Raw genomic sequence first — 19674 nt, forward strand, 5'->3', positions numbered from 1 at the left:
TAGGCAATTGGATGCACATGCGATTAAAATGATGCACGCCAGCTTTTTGACGTGAGTCGGGTATTTTGGAGGAAACTGGACACACATATGGGTAAAACGATTTGCGCCGGGACTTTTTGACAGGGAACAGGCATTTTTAGGTAATTTGACACATGCGTGCACATTAAGGGGGCGCAACACTAAATAAGCGTCCCATAGGATAACGTGTGATTTCGGCCTACTTCGAGCGCCATTCCTGGCGTCCCTGCAATACTTGGCAAAATAAATTTGGTATCAAATTAAAGCTCTGTTTCTGTAGATTCCAAAACTTTTGTCGGCATATATCGATGACCGTTGACTTTTTCCGCTATTTCGCGGTGCAAAAAATATGGCCTAAAATTTACTAAATTCACCACTCACATTTCAAAATCGGAAGTTGTCTTCATCCGCCACAGAGAATTGCTTTTGAGATTAAATGTCCGTTTTTTTCTGCATCTTATCATTGAAGACACTTGTCGAATTCATATGAGCTGATTTTGAGTGATTTAAAGTGAACATGTCGGTAGATATGGTCGCTACAATCTCATATTCACTATGCACTATATTAGCCGAATTTCGTTCTTACATAAAATGCGTAGTGATTTAGTGCTGCGCCCCTTATAAGGATTGAAAAGTTTTCAAAATCCACATTTGTCACTTGTTAATTAAACTAGAGACAATTTGTAGCTCAACACCGAAGATTTCATGTCTCTGCGACATTTCGTTCAAGAGAAATGTTGTTTTAAAGATCAGTGCCGAAACGCGGAAAATCGCATATTTCGACTTTTCCCCCAATATGCGAGAGTTTGTACAAAACTCACGAAACTGGTGACAGACAACAATTTAAGCTCGTCTTTGAACCAAGTTTAATTTCTTTTCTAGATTATCTGTCTTGCCATTTTATTTTGGAAAGCACTTGTTAATGAGTGCAAAGTATAAACACCCCCCCCCCCCCTGTTTCAGTAGTAACAATTATGATCTTTTTGCATAGGCCTACTGAATATGCAGCAAAACGGCTTCATGCAGATTAACAATGTCTATTAACTTTAAAACCCGTTTTGAGCCTTTTGAAGATTTTTGGGTACAATTTCTAGACTTTGAAGGCGCCTGCTCGGCCAATAAAGCGTTTTTCCCAATAATAATTCATCAGGGTGACTTTTTGTAATACTTGTTTATCATCATGATTGAAATAGAACACATTTCATGAAACGCATTTCTTATTTTGCGCGAAGAATGTAAAAAGAACGCGTTCATAACGACGGCCGTTACAAGGGGGCGCAACACTAAATAAGCGTCCCATAGGATAACGTGTGATTTCGGCCTACTTCGAGCGCCATTCCTGGCGTCCCTGCAATACTTGGCAAAATAAATTTGGTATCAAATTAAAGCTCTGTTTCTGTAGATTCCAAAACTTTTGTCGGCATATATCGATGACCGTTGACTTTTTCCGCTATTTCGCGGTACAAAAAATATGGCCTAAAAATTTACTAAATTCACCACTCACATTTCAAAATCGGAAGTTGTCTTCATCCGCCACAGAGAATTGCTTTTGAGATTAAATGTCCGTTTTTTTCTGCATCTTATCATTGAAGACACTTGTCGAATTCATATGAGCTGATTTTGAGTGATTTAAAGTGAACATGTCGGTAGATATGGTCGCTACAATCTCATATTCACTATGCACTATATTAGCCGAATTTCGTTCTTACATAAAATGCGTAGTGATTTAGTGTTGAGCCCCCTTATAAGGATTGAAAAGTTTTCAAAATCCACATTTGTCACTTGTTAATTAAACTAGAGACAATTTGTAGCTCAACACCGAAGATTTCATGTCTCTGCGACATTTCGTTCAAGAGAAATGTTGTTTTAAAGATCAGTGCCGAAACGCGGAAAATCGCATATTTCGACTTTTCCCCCAATATGCGAGAGTTTGTACAAAACTCACGAAACTGGTGACAGACAACAATTTAAGCTCGTCTTTGAACCAAGTTTAATTTCTTTTCTAGATTATCTGTCTTGCCATTTTATTTTGGAAAGCACTTGTTAATGAGTGCAAAGTATAAACACCCCCCCCCCCCTGTTTCAGTAGTAACAATTATGATCTTTTTGCATAGGCCTACTGAATATGCAGCAAAACGGCTTCATGCAGATTAACAATGTCTATTAACTTTAAAACCCGTTTTTGAGCCTTTTTGAAGATTTTTGGGTACAATTTCTAGACTTTGAAGGCGCCTGCTCGGCCAATAAAGCGTTTTTCCCAATAATAATTCATCAGGGTGACTTTTGTAATACTTGTTTATCATCATGATTGAAATAGAACACATTTCATGATACGCATTTCTTATTTTGCGCGAAGAATGTAAAAAGAACGCGTTCATAACGACGGCCGTTACAAGGGGCGCAACACTAAATAAGCGTCCCATAGGATAACGTGTGATTTCGGCCTACTTCGAGCGCCATTCCTGGCGTCCCTGCAATACTTGGCAAAATAAATTTGGTATCAAATTAAAGCTCTGTTTCTGTAGATTCCAAAACTTTTGTCGGCATATATCGATGACCGTTGACTTTTTCCGCTATTTCGCGGTGCAAAAAATATGGCCTAAAATTTACTAAATTCACCACTCACATTTCAAAATCGGAAGTTGTCTTCATCCGCCACAGAGAATTGCTTTTGAGATTAAATGTCCGTTTTTTCTGCATCTTATCATTGAAGACACTTGTCGAATTCATATGAGCTGATTTTGAGTGATTTAAAGTGAACATGTCGGTAGATATGGTCGCTACAATCTCATATTCACTATGCACTATATTAGCCGAATTTCGTTCTTACATAAAATGCGTAGTGATTTAGTGCTGCGCCCCCTTATAAGGATTGAAAAGTTTTCAAAATCCACATTTGTCACTTGTTAATTAAACTAGAGACAATTTGTAGCTCAACACCGAAGATTTCATGTCTCTGCGACATTTCGTTCAAGAGAAATGTTGTTTTAAAGATCAGTGCCGAAACGCGGAAAATCGCATATTTCGACTTTTCCCCCAATATGCGAGAGTTTGTACAAAACTCACTAAACTGGTGACAGACAACAATTTAAGCTCGTCTTTGAACCAAGTTTAATTTCTTTTCTAGATTATCTGTCTTGCCATTTTATTTTGGAAAGCACTTGTTAATGAGTGCAAAGTATAAACACCCCCCCCCCCTGTTTTAGTAGTAACAATTATGATCTTTTTGCATAAGCCTACTGAATATGCAGCAAAACGGCTTCATGCAGATTAACAATGTCTATTAACTTTAAAACCCGTTTTTGAGCCTTTTTGAAGATTTTTGGGTACAATTTCTAGACTTTGAAGGCGCCTGCTCGGCCAATAAAGCGTTTTTCCCAATAATAATTCATCAGGGTGACTTTTTGTAATACTTGTTTATCATCATGATTGAAATAGAACACATTTCATGAAACGCATTTCTTATTTTGCGCGAAGAATGTAAAAGAACGCGTTCATAACGACGGCCGTTACAAGGGGCGCAACACTAAATAAGCGTCCCATAGGATAACGTGTGATTTCGGCCTACTTCGAGCGCCATTCCTGGCGTCCCTGCAATACTTGGCAAAATAAATTTGGTATCAAATTAAAGCTCTGTTTCTGTAGATTCCAAAACTTTTGTCGGCATATATCGATGACCGTTGACTTTTTCCGCTATTACACGAAAAAAAAAATATGGCCTAAAAATTTACTAAATTCACCACTCACATTTCAAAATCGGAAGTTGTCTTCATCCGCCACAGAGAATTGCTTTTGAGATTAAATGTCCGTTTTTTCTGCATCTTATCATTGAAGACACTTGTCGAATTCATATGAGCTGATTTTGAGTGATTTAAAGTGAACATGTCGGTAGATATGGTCGCTACAATCTCATATTCACTATGCACTATATTAGCCGAATTTCGTTCTTACATAAAATGCGTAGTGATTTAGTGCTGCGCCCCCTTATAAGGATTGAAAAGTTTTCAAAATCCACATTTGTCACTTGTTAATTAAACTAGAGACAATTTGTAGCTCAACACCGAAGATTTCATGTCTCTGCGACATTTCGTTCAAGAGAAATGTTGTTTTAAAGATCAGTGCCGAAACGCGGAAAATCGCATATTTCGACTTTTCCCCCAATATGCGAGAGTTTGTACAAAACTCACTAAACTGGTGACAGACAACAATTTAAGCTCGTCTTTGAACCAAGTTTAATTTCTTTTCTAGATTATCTGTCTTGCCATTTTATTTTGGAAAGCACTTGTTAATGAGTGCAAAGTATAAACACCCCCCCCCCTGTTTCAGTAGTAACAATTATGATCTTTTTGCATAGGCCTACTGAATATGCAGCAAAACGGCTTCATGCAGATTAACAATGTCTATTAACTTTAAAACCCGTTTTTGAGCCTTTTTGAAGATTTTTGGGTACAATTTCTAGACTTTGAAGGCGCCTGCTCGGCCAATAAAGCGTTTTTCCCAATAATAATTCATCAGGGTGACTTTTTGTAATACTTGTTTATCATCATGATTGAAATAGAACACATTTCATGAAACGCATTTCTTATTTTGCGCGAAGAATGTAAAAAGAACGCGTTCATAACGACGGCCGTTACAAGGGGCGCAACACTAAATAAGCGTCCCATAGGATAACGTGTGATTTCGGCCTACTTCGAGCGCCATTCCTGGCGTCCCTGCAATACTTGGCAAAATAAATTTGGTATCAAATTAAAGCTCTGTTTCTGTAGATTCCAAAACTTTTGTCGGCATATATCGATGACCGTTGACTTTTTCCGCTATTTCGCGGTGCAAAAAATATGGCCTAAAAATTTACTAAATTCACCACTCACATTTCAAAATCGGAAGTTGTCTTCATCCGCCACAGAGAATTGCTTTTGAGATTAAATGTCCGTTTTTTTTTCTGCTTCTTATTATTTAAGACACTTGTCGAATTCATATGAGCTGATTTTGAGTGATTTAAAGTGAACATGTCGGTAGATATGGTCTTTTCAATCTCATATTCACTATGCACTATATTAGCCGAATTTCGTTCTTACATAAAATGCGTAGTGATTTAGTGCTGCGCCCCTTATAAGGATTGAAAAGTTTTCAAAATCCACATTTGTCACTTGTTAATTAAACTAGAGACAATTTGTAGCTCAACACCGAAGATTTCATGTCTCTGCGACATTTCGTTCAAGAGAAATGTTGTTTTAAAGATCAGTGCCGAAACGGGGAAAAACCCATATTTCGACTTTTCCCCCAATATGCGAGAGTTTGTACAAAACTCACGAAACTGGTGACAGACAACAATTTAAGCTCGTCTTTGAACCAAGTTTAATTTCTTTTCTAGATTATCTGTCTTGCCATTTTATTTTGGAAAGCACTTGTTAATGAGTGCAAAGTATAAACACCCCCCCCCCTGTTTCAGTAGTAACAATTATGATCTTTTTGCATAGGCCTACTGAATATGCAGCAAAACGGCTTCATGCAGATTAACAATGTCTATTAACTTTAAAACCCATTTTTGAGCCTTTTTTTGAGCTTTTTGGGTACAATTTCTAGACTTTGAAGGCGCCTGCTCGGCCAATAAAGCGTTTTTCCCAATAATAATTCATCAGGGTGACTTTTTGTAATACTTGTTTATCATCATGATTGAAATAGAACACATTTCATGAAACGCATTTCTTATTTTGCGCGAAGAATGTAAAAGAACGCGTTCATAACGACGGCCGTTACAAGGGGGCGCAACACTAAATAAGCGTCCCATAGGATAACGTGTGATTTCGGCCTACTTCGAGCGCCATTCCTGGCGTCCCTGCAATACTTGGCAAAATAAATTTGGTATCAAATTAAAGCTCTGTTTCTGTAGATTCCAAAACTTTTGTCGGCATATATCGATGACCGTTGACTTTTTCCGCTATTTCGCGGTGCAAAAATATGGCCTAAAATTTACTAAATTCACCACTCACATTTCAAAATCGGAAGTTGTCTTCATCCGCCACAGAGAATTGCTTTTGAGATTAAATGTCCGTTTTTTTCTGCATCTTATCATTGAAGACACTTGTCGAATTCATATGAGCTGATTTTGAGTGATTTAAAGTGAACATGTCGGTAGATATGGTCGCTACAATCTCATATTCACTATGCACTATATTAGCCGAATTTCGTTCTTACATAAAATGCGTAGTGATTTAGTGCTGCGCTTCAAAATCCACATTTGTCACTTGTTAATTAAACTAGAGACAATTTGTAGCTCAACACCGAAGATTTCATGTCTCTGCGACATTTCGTTCAAGAGAAATGTTGTTTTAAAGATCAGTGCCGAAACGCGGAAAATCGCATATTTCGACTTTTCCCCCAATATGCGAGAGTTTGTACAAAACTCACGAAACTGGTGACAGACAACAATTTAAGCTCGTCTTTGAACCAAGTTTAATTTCTTTTCTAGATTATCTGTCTTGCCATTTTATTTTGGAAAGCACTTGTTAATGAGTGCAAAGTATAAACACCCCCCCTGTTTCAGTAGTAACAATTATGATCTTTTGCATAGGCCTACTGAATATGCAGCAAAACGGCTTCATGCAGATTAACAATGTCTATTAACTTTAAAACCCGTTTTTGAGCCTTTTGAAGATTTTTGGGTACAATTTCTAGACTTTGAAGGCGCCTGCTCGGCCAATAAAGCGTTTTTCCCAATAATAATTCATCAGGGTGACTTTTTGTAATACTTGTTTATCATCATGATTGAAATAGAACACATTTCATGAAACGCATTTCTTATTTTGCGCGAAGAATGTAAAAAGAACGCGTTCATAACGACGGCCGTTACAAGGGGCGCAACACTAAATAAGCGTCCCATAGGATAACGTGTGATTTCGGCCTACTTCGAGCGCCATTCCTGGCGTCCCTGCAATACTTGGCAAAATAAATTTGGTATCAAATTAAAGCTCTGTTTCTGTAGATTCCAAAACTTTTGTCGGCATATATCGATGACCGTTGACTTTTTCCGCTATTTCGCGGTGCAAAAAATATGGCCTAAAAATTTACTAAATTCACCACTCACATTTCAAAATCGGAAGTTGTCTTCATCCGCCACAGAGAATTGCTTTTGAGATTAAATGTCCGTTTTTTCTGCATCTTATCATTGAAGACACTTGTCGAATTCATATGAGCTGATTTTGAGTGATTTAAAGTGAACATGTCGGTAGATATGGTCGCTACAATCTCATATTCACTATGCACTATATTAGCCGAATTTCGTTCTTACATAAAATGCGTAGTGATTTAGTGCTGCGCCCCCTTATAAGGATTGAAAAGTTTTCAAAATCCACATTTGTCACTTGTTAATTAAACTAGAGACAATTTGTAGCTCAACACCGAAGATTTCATGTCTCTGCGACATTTCGTTCAAGAGAAATGTTGTTTTAAAGATCAGTGCCGAAACGCGGAAAATCGCATATTTCGACTTTTCCCCCAATATGCGAGAGTTTGTACAAAACTCACTAAACTGGTGACAGACAACAATTTAAGCTCGTCTTTGAACCAAGTTTAATTTCTTTTCTAGATTATCTGTCTTGCCATTTTATTTTGGAAAGCACTTGTTAATGAGTGCAAAGTATAAACACCCCCCCCCCCCTGTTTCAGTAGTAACAATTATGATCTTTTGCATAGGCCTACTGAATATGCAGCAAAACGGCTTCATGCAGATTAACAATGTCTATTAACTTTAAAACCCGTTTTTGAGCCTTTTTGAAGATTTTTGGGTACAATTTCTAGACTTTGAAGGCGCCTGCTCGGCCAATAAAGCGTTTTTCCCAATAATAATTCATCAGGGTGACTTTTTGTAATACTTGTTTATCATCATGATTGAAATAGAACACATTTCATGAAACGCATTTCTTATTTTGCGCGAAGAATGTAAAAGAACGCGTTCATAACGACGGCCGTTACAAGGGGCGCAACACTAAATAAGCGTCCCATAGGATAACGTGTGATTTCGGCTCTACTTCGAGCGCCATTCCTGGCGTCCCTGCAATACTTGGCAAAATAAATTTGGTATCAAATTAAAGCTCTGTTTCTGTAGATTCCAAAACTTTTGTCGGCATATATCGATGACCGTTGACTTTTTCCGCTATTTCGCGGTGCAAAAAATATGGCCTAAAATTTACTAAATTCACCACTCACATTTCAAAATCGGAAGTTGTCTTCATCTGCCACAGAGAATTGCTTTTGAGATTAAATGTCCGTTTTTTCTGCATCTTATCATTGAAGACACTTGTCGAATTCATATGAGCTGATTTTGAGTGATTTAAAGTGAACATGTCGGTAGATATGGTCGCTACAATCTCATATTCACTATGCACTATATTAGCCGAATTTCGTTCTTACATAAAATGCGTAGTGATTTAGTGCTGCGCCCCTTATAAGGATTGAAAAGTTTTCAAAATCCACATTTGTCACTTGTTAATTAAACTAGAGACAATTTGTAGCTCAACACCGAAGATTTCATGTCTCTGCGACATTTCGTTCAAGAGAAATGTTGTTTTAAAGATCAGTGCCGAAACGCGGAAAATCGCATATTTCGACTTTTCCCCCAATATGCGAGAGTTTGTACAAAACTCACTAAACTGGTGACAGACAACAATTTAAGCTCGTCTTTGAACCAAGTTTAATTTCTTTTCTAGATTATCTGTCTTGCCATTTTATTTTGGAAAGCACTTGTTAATGAGTGCAAAGTATAAACACCCCCTGTTTCAGTAGTAACAATTATGATCTTTTTGCATAGGCCTACTGAATATGCAGCAAAACGGCTTCATGCAGATTAACAATGTCTATTAACTTTAAAACCCGTTTTTGAGCCTTTTTGAAGATTTTTGGGTACAATTTCTAGACTTTGAAGGCGCCTGCTCGGCCAATAAAGCGTTTTTCCCAATAATAATTCATCAGGGTGACTTTTTGTAATACTTGTTTATCATCATGATTGAAATAGAACACATTTCATGAAACGCATTTCTTATTTTGCGCGAAGAATGTAAAAAGAACGCGTTCATAACGACGGCCGTTACAAGGGGGCGCAACACTAAATAAGCGTCCCATAGGATAACGTGTGATTTCGGCCTACTTCGAGCGCCATTCCTGGCGTCCCTGCAATACTTGGCAAAATAAATTTGGTATCAAATTAAAGCTCTGTTTCTGTAGATTCCAAAACTTTTGTCGGCATATATCGATGACCGTTGACTTTTTCCGCTATTTCGCGGTGCAAAAATATGGCCTAAAAATTTACTAAATTCACCACTCACATTTCAAAATCGGAAGTTGTCTTCATCCGCCACAGAGAATTGCTTTTGAGATTAAATGTCCGTTTTTTTCTGCATCTTATCATTGAAGACACTTGTCGAATTCATATGAGCTGATTTTGAGTGATTTAAAGTGAACATGTCGGTAGATATGGTCGCTACAATCTCATATTCACTATGCACTATATTAGCCGAATTTCGTTCTTACATAAAATGCGTAGTGATTTAGTGTTGCGCACCCTTATAAGGATTTTAAAGGTTTCAAAATCCACATTTGTCACTTGTTAATTAAACTAGAGACAATTTGTAGCTCAACACCGAAGATTTCATGTCTCTGCGACATTTCGTTCAAGAGAAATGTTGTTTTAAAGATCAGTGCCGAAACGCGGAAAATCGCATATTTCGACTTTTCCCCCAATATGCGAGAGTTTGTACAAAACTCACTAAACTGGTGACAGACAACAATTTAAGCTCGTCTTTGAACCAAGTTTAATTTCTTTTCTAGATTATCTGTCTTGCCATTTTATTTTGGAAAGCACTTGTTAATGAGTGCAAAGTATAAACACCCCCCCCCCTTTTAGTAGTAACAATTATGATCTTTTTGCATAGGCCTACTGAATATGCAGCAAAACGGCTTCATGCAGATTAACAATGTCTATTAACTTTAAAACCCGTTTTTGAGCCTTTTTGAAGATTTTTGGGTACAATTTCTAGACTTTGAAGGCGCCTGCTCGGCCAATAAAGCGTTTTTCCCAATAATAATTCATCAGGGTGACTTTTTGTAATACTTGTTTATCATCATGATTGAAATAGAACACATTTCATGAAACGCATTTCTTATTTTGCGCGAAGAATGTAAAAAGAACGCGTTCATAACGACGGCCGTTACAAGGGGCGCAACACTAAATAAGCGTCCCATAGGATAACGTGTGATTTCGGCCTACTTCGAGCGCCATTCCTGGCGTCCCTGCAATACTTGGCAAAATAAATTTGGTATCAAATTAAAGCTCTGTTTCTGTAGATTCCAATTTTTCGCTATTTGACCGTTGACTTTTTCCGCTATTTCGCGGTGCAAAAAATATGGCCTAAAAATTTACTAAATTCACCACTCACATTTCAAAATCGGAAGTTGTCTTCATCCGCCACAGAGAATTGCTTTTGAGATTAAATGTCCGTTTTTTTCTGCATCTTATCATTGAAGACACTTGTCGAATTCATATGAGCTGATTTTGAGTGATTTAAAGTGAACATGTCGGTAGATATGGTCGCTACAATCTCATATTCACTATGCACTATATTAGCCGAATTTCGTTCTTACATAAAATGCGTAGTGATTTAGTGCTGCGCCCCTTATAAGGATTGAAAAGTTTTCAAAATCCACATTTGTCACTTGTTAATTAAACTAGAGACAATTTGTAGCTCAACACCGAAGATTTCATGTCTCTGCGACATTTCGTTCAAGAGAAATGTTGTTTTAAAGATCAGTGCCGAAACGCGGAAAATCGCATATTTCGACTTTTCCCCCAATATGCGAGAGTTTGTACAAAACTCACTAAACTGGTGACAGACAACAATTTAAGCTCGTCTTTGAACCAAGTTTAATTTCTTTTCTAGATTATCTGTCTTGCCATTTTATTTTGGAAAGCACTTGTTAATGAGTGCAAAGTATAAACACCCCCCTGTTTCAGTAGTAACAATTATGATCTTTTTGCATAGGCCTACTGAATATGCAGCAAAACGGCTTCATGCAGATTAACAATGTCTATTAACTTTAAAACCCGTTTTTGAGCCTTTTTGAAGATTTTTGGGTACAATTTCTAGACTTTGAAGGCGCCTGCTCGGCCAATAAAGCGTTTTTCCCAATAATAATTCATCAGGGTGACTTTTTGTAATACTTGTTTATCATCATGATTGAAATAGAACACATTTCATGAAACGCATTTCTTATTTTGCGCGAAGAATGTAAAAGAACGCGTTCATAACGACGGCCGTTACAAGGGGGCGCAACACTAAATAAGCGTCCCATAGGATAACGTGTGATTTCGGCCTACTTCGAGCGCCATTCCTGGCGTCCCTGCAATACTTGGCAAAATAAATTTGGTATCAAATTAAAGCTCTGTTTCTGTAGATTCCAAAACTTTTGTCGGCATATATCGATGACCGTTGACTTTTTCCGCTATTTCGCGGTGCAAAAATATGGCCTAAAATTTACTAAATTCACCACTCACATTTCAAAATCGGAAGTTGTCTTCATCCGCCACAGAGAATTGCTTTTGAGATTAAATGTCCGTTTTTTTCTGCATCTTATCATTGAAGACACTTGTCGAATTCATATGAGCTGATTTTGAGTGATTTAAAGTGAACATGTCGGTAGATATGGTCGCTACAATCTCATATTCACTATGCACTATATTAGCCGAATTTCGTTCTTACATAAAATGCGTAGTGATTTAGTGCTGCGCCCCTTATAAGGATTGAAAAGTTTTCAAAATCCACATTTGTCACTTGTTAATTAAACTAGAGACAATTTGTAGCTCAACACCGAAGATTTCATGTCTCTGCGACATTTCGTTCAAGAGAAATGTTGTTTTAAAGATCAGTGCCGAAACGCGGAAAATCGCATATTTCGACTTTTCCCCAATATGCGAGAGTTTGTACAAAACTCACTAAACTGGTGACAGACAACAATTTAAGCTCGTCTTTGAACCAAGTTTAATTTCTTTTCTAGATTATCTGTCTTGCCATTTTATTTTGGAAAGCACTTGTTAATGAGTGCAAAGTATAAACACCCCCCCCCCTGTTTCAGTAGTAACAATTATGATCTTTTTGCATAGGCCTACTGAATATGCAGCAAAACGGCTTCATGCAGATTAACAATGTCTATTAACTTTAAAACCCGTTTTTGAGCCTTTTTGAAGATTTTTGGGTACAATTTCTAGACTTTGAAGGCGCCTGCTCGGCCAATAAAGCGTTTTTCCCAATAATAATTCATCAGGGTGACTTTTTGTAATACTTGTTTATCATCATGATTGAAATAGAACACATTTCATGAAACGCATTTCTTATTTTGCGCGAAGAATGTAAAAGAACGCGTTCATAACGACGGCCGTTACAAGGGGGCGCAACACTAAATAAGCGTCCCATAGGATAACGTGTGATTTCGGCCTACTTCGAGCGCCATTCCTGGCGTCCCTGCAATACTTGGCAAAATAAATTTGGTATCAAATTAAAGCTCTGTTTCTGTAGATTCCAAAACTTTTGTCGGCATATATCGATGACCGTTGACTTTTTCCGCTATTTCGCGGTGCAAAAAATATGGCCTAAAATTTACTAAATTCACCACTCACATTTCAAAATCGGAAGTTGTCTTCATCCGCCACAGAGAATTGCTTTTGAGATTAAATGTCCGTTTTTTCTGCATCTTATCATTGAAGACACTTGTCGAATTCATATGAGCTGATTTTGAGTGATTTAAAGTGAACATGTCGGTAGATATGGTCGCTACAATCTCATATTCACTATGCACTATATTAGCCGAATTTCGTTCTTACATAAAATGCGTAGTGATTTAGTGCTGCGCCCCCTTAACATTTTTGAGGTATAAATATGACGCATGCGCATTTAAAATGTCGCGCGTCTAGCCTTTTTGATGTGGAGCAGGCATTAGCGGGTAGCATGGAGTCACAGGCATCTATAGATATTCGTGTCTGCTGTCTGCATAGTCATTCTTTTATGTCTGTAATAGAATAAAATATCGCTGCACATGTTTGAAACGTAACTAAATAGTTTTATTCATAGACCTTTCATTCATTTTGTTTTGCAAAATTTTTTACATGTTTTTGGCCTATGTATTTATTTGTACTCAGTTATTGGAGCTAGTCAAGACAGCTCTGCTCTATACTACTTGCCTTGCAATTACCCAAGTAATACCATCTGACAACACAATTCTTGCTTTGTTTTTAATTTAAACTTCCATTACCAATTGACCTAATTACATGTAGCACCCCTCCCCTAATAAGCACTCCTACAGAATTGTTTGAGTGACTTAAGTGTCCCATTTCAATGCACCTATACAACTAAATTCCATCAAATATCTGAATAAAATTCCATTCCAAACCTTCCAGTTTAAGAATATGATGATTTAGACATCTAACTTGCACTGTATTTTGAATGTTTATGTGTGTAAAAATTCCCATTCCATAATTTTAAATAAGCACTGCCTGAAAATGACTGTATTAAGGCAGGGGCACTAGAAGTAATAGTAATTAGGTCAAAAACAGTATCTATTTTGTTTTCTATTTATTTGATTCATTATTTATTATTGGCATTATATTTTATTGTTTAAAATTATACAATTTTGGTACTACAGGCATTTTTTCACATTTTGTTGATAATGTGTTAATTTCCATATAAATTATTTCATTTATTACATTTAATTAATTCAGTCATAGCATTGCCCTTGGCCTATATTGAGCTCATCAACTCTTTGAATTATGCATTCATGTGTATGTATTTGACTTTCAATGCAGCAGCCAGCAAAAACCTCAACCTGACTTCTACCCTTATCCACATTTATACTTCATTTATATAAAAGGACACCAGTTTCATAATTCTTATTTGAGATTCCTTGCTACCATTTCACAGGTTTGCGAGATACAGTTTACCAGCAGGTCTTGAAGATGATGATCTGGATGATGAATTCCTCATTCTTGGATAGCATCCTTACACACTAGACAACCAGGTATGTCAAATGACAAATCATGTAAGAAAATGTAAATTCTTGACTTGTGTAAACAGACCCTGGAAACAGACCAGAGAGTTGCTACAGATAATTTATTTTTAAATATCAAGCAGCAGGCAAGTGACTGACATAGTGCAAATGAAGTCTACAGGCCTACTAAACCTCAATCCATGCATAGATTTTAAATTTGTCACCTCGAGAAATAATTTTGTAAAAAAAAATCCTTTTTTTTCTGAACATGCTGATGGTTGATGTAGATATTTAGTAAATCTACCACCTATAATTAGTGGGTTTTTAGCGGGTTCGCCGTCGGACAAGTTTAGAACTGTCAAGCTTTCGTCAGGAGTAGCTCTGACTTCTTCAGGACAAAGTACCTAAGAATGAAACATGTAGACCGCCCTTGTCTACTGATGACTCTGAAAAGAGTCGTTCACTGAAGACTGCCCCTTAATTGTCAACAGAGAACAAGCAGATCTCGCCTATCTGCTAATATAAAGGTTTTGGTGGCTCTGAAAAGAGCCGTTTGCTGAAGACTGCCCCTTGTCTACAGAAACAAGCAGATCTCGCCTATCTACTGATATAAAGGTTTTGGTGGCTCTGAAAAGAGCCGTTTGCTGAAGACTGCCCCTTGTCTACAGAAACAAGCAGATCTCGCCTATCTGCTGAATTTGTAAGTTTTGGTGGCTCTGAAAAGAGCCGTTTGCTGAAGACTGCCCCTTGTCAACAGAAACAAGCAGATCTCGCCTATCTGCTGATTTTGTAAGTTTTGGTGGCTCTGAAAAGAGCCGTTCACTGAAGACTGCCCCTTGTCAACAGAAAACAAGCAGACCTCGCCTATCTGCTGAATTCGCTCTGAGGAAGAGCTGTTCAATGAAGACTGCCCCTTGTCAACAGAGAATAGAAGTATACGGCTTACCAGGAACCGTTTGGCCACTTATGGACCGATTGATCGATTGTATGCATGATGAGCGTTTATATCACTTAAAGCAATATTATAACATTATCATACAAAATAGATCAGCATTTCTTTGACATAAAATGTTAGTTTGTACTGTCAGATATATCCCCTTTATTTTTGAACCGAACAACTACGTCAAAGCAAAGAAAATTGGAATTTACTACCAGCGCGTATGTCGCCAATACGTACCACTCCTTCGGTCATGTTATGGTACGACCCTTTGTTGTGTAGATCACCGTCCCGCACTGTGTGTTATGAACATCGTGTATGCGTTCGACTAATAATTCCATCGTAATAATAAGACGCCGGTTCCGGCGCTTTATTCAAAATATCGGATTTTGACAAAACTACAGCACCTAGAGTCTTGATTTTTGCAGGGTATATTGGTTTAATAAAGTACAATATAATTGTGTAAAAAATGAATTTTAAAAAATCAGTGAGGGCGTCCTCAACAGCAAATGTTATAATATGGCTTTAATTGCGGACGTGGTACAGATTAGCGGCTCTGTGATTGGTTGTTTGAAAATAGAGAGCGCCGCATACGATGTGATAAGATTAGCGGCTCTGTGATTGGTTGTTTGAAAATAGAGAGCGCCACATACGACTGATGTCTTTGCCGTCATTTCTATTGATAGTAGAAGTTTCATTAACTCTGATTTCCAACGCTTCACGGGTCAACCTCATCCCCAAGTGAGAAACTTGTGCCAGTTTTGTTGTTTCGTCCCACAGAGGTTCATGGCCTTCTTTGCAAGCATGTTCAACTAATGCCGAGCCTTCTTCTTTCTTTTGTCTTGTGGCTCTTCGGTGTTCAGATATTCTGACCTTTAGTGGTCGTTTGGTTTGGCCTATGTATTGCTCACCACAACTGCAAGGTATAGAGTACACACATGGTGCACGATCCTTGGGCAGAGGATCTTTTGGGTGGCTTAGGATGTCTCTTAATTTGGCCGACCTAGAGTAGAATGTTTTGACCCCTGATCGGTTTAGAAACCGACAGATTTTGTCTGATACACCTTTGATATATGGCATGAAGGTAATGCCTTTGTGTTCATCGTCCACCAATTCTTCTGATCGTTCTCCTGTCTGTTTCTTGATTGCCTTGTGAATGAGGTTTGAGGGATAGCCATTCTTGTTCAACGCTTTTTCAATGTGTTTGAGTTCGATGTTCTTCATCACACAGAGTCAGTGCTCTGTGAACCAGTGTATTGACAACACTGTTCTTGGCAGACATATGGTGACTAGAGTTAAAATGAAGATATTGATCAGTATGAGTGGGTTTTCGGTATATGGCGAAACTCAAGCTAGTGTCTGATCTCTGCACTTTGACATCAAGGAAAGGTATGCCACCCGCCTCCTCAATCTCCATTGTGAACTGGATACACTTGTGTTGATTGTTGAGATGACTTAGGAATTTGACCAGTTCGTCTTTGCCATGTCGCCAGACGACGAATGTGTCATCAACAAATCTGAACCAAGCAACGGGTTTCAAAGGATACGTATCTAGTGCTTTGGTTTCAAAGTGTTCCATGAAGATATTCGATGTTATTGGGGAGAGTGGTGAACCCATTGCCTGACCCTCTTTTTGTTCATAGAATTTCCCTTGCCATTTGAAGTACGTAGATGTGAGGCATAACTTCATAAGTTCTACGATCTCATCGCTTGTCATGCGTGTTCTGTTTTTAAGTGTATCATCATCACGCAAGATATCTCCTATAATCTTACTAGCATCATCAATTGGTACATTAGTGAATAATGATACCACATCAAAACTGACCAATAAGTCACCTGGTTCTATGGGTATTTGCCCTGCCTTTTCAACAAAATGTTGCGAGTTCTTGATGTAGGAAGTGCCTCTCCCTGATAAGGGTGTCAATATATCCGACGGCGAACCCGCTAAAAACCCACTAATTGTTATGAATTCCCGTCGTAAAAGCCTATCCCACAATCTACCACCTATAGCTTCACATGCAGTTATTTGTCCACAGATTAGTCATTGCCTGTGCAATAAATGTGTAGGCTACCCCTATATATTAGCACATTAGAACAACATTAATAAAAAAAAAAGATTACCGTATTCGTTCCATTAAGGGAACAACCCAAAAGTTCGATGAAGCCCTATAAACGAAAGTCCTTTCGTTAGTGGGGGAGGGGGTCAGAAAGTCCGATTACGTTTGTAAAAAAAGTAGTTAAAACATCGGTCAAAGGTTATCTTTTTTTAAGGATTTAAAATATAATTTTAAAATTTTAGTTTCCGAAGTACTACGATATTTAGATTTTACAGTGGTTTCTTCAAAATTATTTCAAATCAATATGGAGTGCAGTACTCGCAACCTGCAACGTCATGTAAGTTCATTTTAAAGCAACTGTCCGGGCAAACACAAAACGTTTTTCAAACGTTTTAAACATGTTATATTTTGGGGTTTTGGTTTTGGTAAAAACGTTTTAATAACATTAAAATGTCGGTTTATATCAGGGAAATTGTGGGATAGGCTTTTACGACGGGAATTCATAACATTAGTGGGGGTTTTTAGCGGGTTCGCCGTCGGACAAGTTTAGAACTGTCAAGCTTTCGTCAGGAGTAGCTCTGACTTCTTCATGACAAAGTGCCTAAGAATGAGACATGTAGACCTCCCCCTTGCCTACTGACTGATGGCTCTGAAAAGAGCCGTTCACTGAAGACTGTCCCTTGTCATCAGATAACAAGCAGATCTCGCCTATCTGCTAATTTAAAAGGTTTATGGTGGCTCTGAAAAGAGCCGTTCACTGAAGACTACCCCTTGTCTACAGAAACAAGCAGACCTCGCCTATATGCTGATTTGAAAGGTTTGGTGGCTCTGAAAAGAGCCGTTCACTGAAGACTGCCCCTTGTCAACAAAGATTAAGCAGATCTCGCCTATCTGCTAATTTGAAAGGTTTTGGTGGCTCTGAAAAGAGCCGTTCACTGAAGGCTGCCCCTTGTCTACAGAAACAAGCAGAGGCTCGCCTATCTGCTGATTTTAAAGGTTTGGTGGCTCTGAAAAGAACCGTTCACTGAAGATTGCCCCTTGTCAACAGAAAACAAGCAGACCTCGCCGATCTGCTAAATTTAAAGGTTTATTTGGCTCTGAAAAAGAGAGCTGTTCACTGAAGACTGCGCCTTGTCAACAAAGAACATGTATACTGCATATACTGTAATAGAAGTATACGGCTTACCAGGAACGGTTTGGTCACTCATGGACCAATTAGGGAACTTCGAACTTGGCATATCATTTCTTCTCAAATTGTGACCTAGGTCCCGACATTTAACCTGAGCAGTCTCATCCCCTGGTTATATAAAGGTCATTTTTACCGTCATGAAAAAACGTTATGTATGAAAACGTACTACAAAACTATTTCTAAAATGTTTTCAAAAAGTTATTGTAAAATATTTTTTAAAGAACATTATGTTAGAATATTTGCAGGAGGTTATCAAAATGTTTTCAAATCTTTAATATGAAAATGTTTTTTACTCTTTATATACCTTTATATAACCCGACATTTAAACGTTTTCTGATCACTTTTTCTAACCTTTGGCGAATGATGTCGAAAACGTTTTGTGTTTCATACCACATTCTTTTTTATTTGAAAATCCAGCAAGACCTATTTTTTTATGTGCCAAAAAGATAATGAACACGTATTTTAAAATAGAATGCAATATTCGTTTCTTCCATAAACATGATCAATATCCTAGCATTGTCGCACCCCCTCCACACCCCATGCACCATATAGCGACGGCTCCTGTATCCTATATGAATATACGGGTTGGAATTTTCGATATTTGTCACTTACGTTAGAGGGAGGGGAGGGTTAGCCTTCTAACGAAAGGACTTTCGTTTATAGGGCTTCATCGAACTTTTGGGTTGTTCCCTAACCGCCCATGCCCCTATAAGCGCCCACCCAGCGACTTTACTACACATGATCCTCTATCATTTATACGCAGAATCCATGCATGCAACTACTCGTGTATCAAACACAGGGCCTCTACACACAAAGTCTATATTCTGGGCCATTTTTTACATATGTAATTATGTAAACTATATAAAAAATAAGTGCCCACCCAAAATGACTTTGTTAAGCACCCTGGGCAGTTAATGGAATGAATACGGTAATTCAACCTTCTTCAAATGCTAGTTTCAGACTTTCAATTCCTTCTCTAGCCTTGAACCAGTCACTTAATTGACAATGATAGCACATTTTATGATTTTCTCTAGCCCATCTCAACTTTAACCTCCATATGCCTACTTGACTCTAAATGGAAAATGTTTCAAAAGAGTTGTATAGCTTTCTGTTTTATATTACGTAACCTCTTACATGATTGAAAAATCTCTTATATGATTGAAAAATCTGGTTTCAAAGTTGTACAGGGTGTCCCAAAAAAAGAGAACCCTCATTGCACCCTCTTTTTCTCCTATTTCTGAAAGGTTGATAAAATATATTTTGGTATGTAAATAAACCTTTAATCGTTAGCTTTAAACCAAAGCAAGTCTACTTTCAATTCATGCATTCTAATTTTTGGAAAAGACATGCTTCATTCTTATAACCAATCATTTAATGAAAGTAACACAAATAATTAAAATTATAGCAAATTTTAGTATTATTTGTGATTTTGAATACAAGTCTTT

At 37.7% G+C, this 19674-nt stretch overlaps 2 protein-coding genes across 13 annotated transcripts in view; one reads left to right on the forward strand and one right to left on the reverse strand.

Annotated features, from left to right (window-relative positions):
• The window catches only part of LOC140146443 (uncharacterized), a 122663-nt gene that overhangs the window by 30817 nt on the left and 72172 nt on the right, over positions 1-19674 (forward strand). For all 12 annotated transcript variants that reach the window (XR_011858238.1, XR_011858241.1, XR_011858244.1 and 9 more), the window contains one exon: positions 13980-14076. Coding sequence is in view for 3 of the 12 variants with exons in the window: in XM_072168298.1 (XP_072024399.1) it covers positions 13980-14052 (73 nt within the window). In the remaining 9 variants the exon portion in view is untranslated. The remainder of the gene's footprint in view (positions 1-13979; positions 14077-19674) is intronic.
• On the reverse strand, positions 16179-16700 carry LOC140141652 (uncharacterized). Its single transcript, XM_072163567.1, has one exon. The coding sequence runs from the start codon at positions 16698-16700 to the stop codon at positions 16179-16181; it is 522 nt and encodes a 173-aa protein (XP_072019668.1).

This window comes from Amphiura filiformis, chromosome 2 (genome assembly GCF_039555335.1).
Source record: "Amphiura filiformis chromosome 2, Afil_fr2py, whole genome shotgun sequence".
NCBI classification, from domain to species: Eukaryota; Metazoa; Echinodermata; class Ophiuroidea; order Amphilepidida; family Amphiuridae; genus Amphiura; species Amphiura filiformis.

Coding starts and splice junctions, on each gene's coding strand:
- LOC140141652 (XM_072163567.1), bottom strand. CDS start 16,700: ATGACAAGCGATGAGATCGTAGAACTTATGAAGTTATGCCTCACATCT.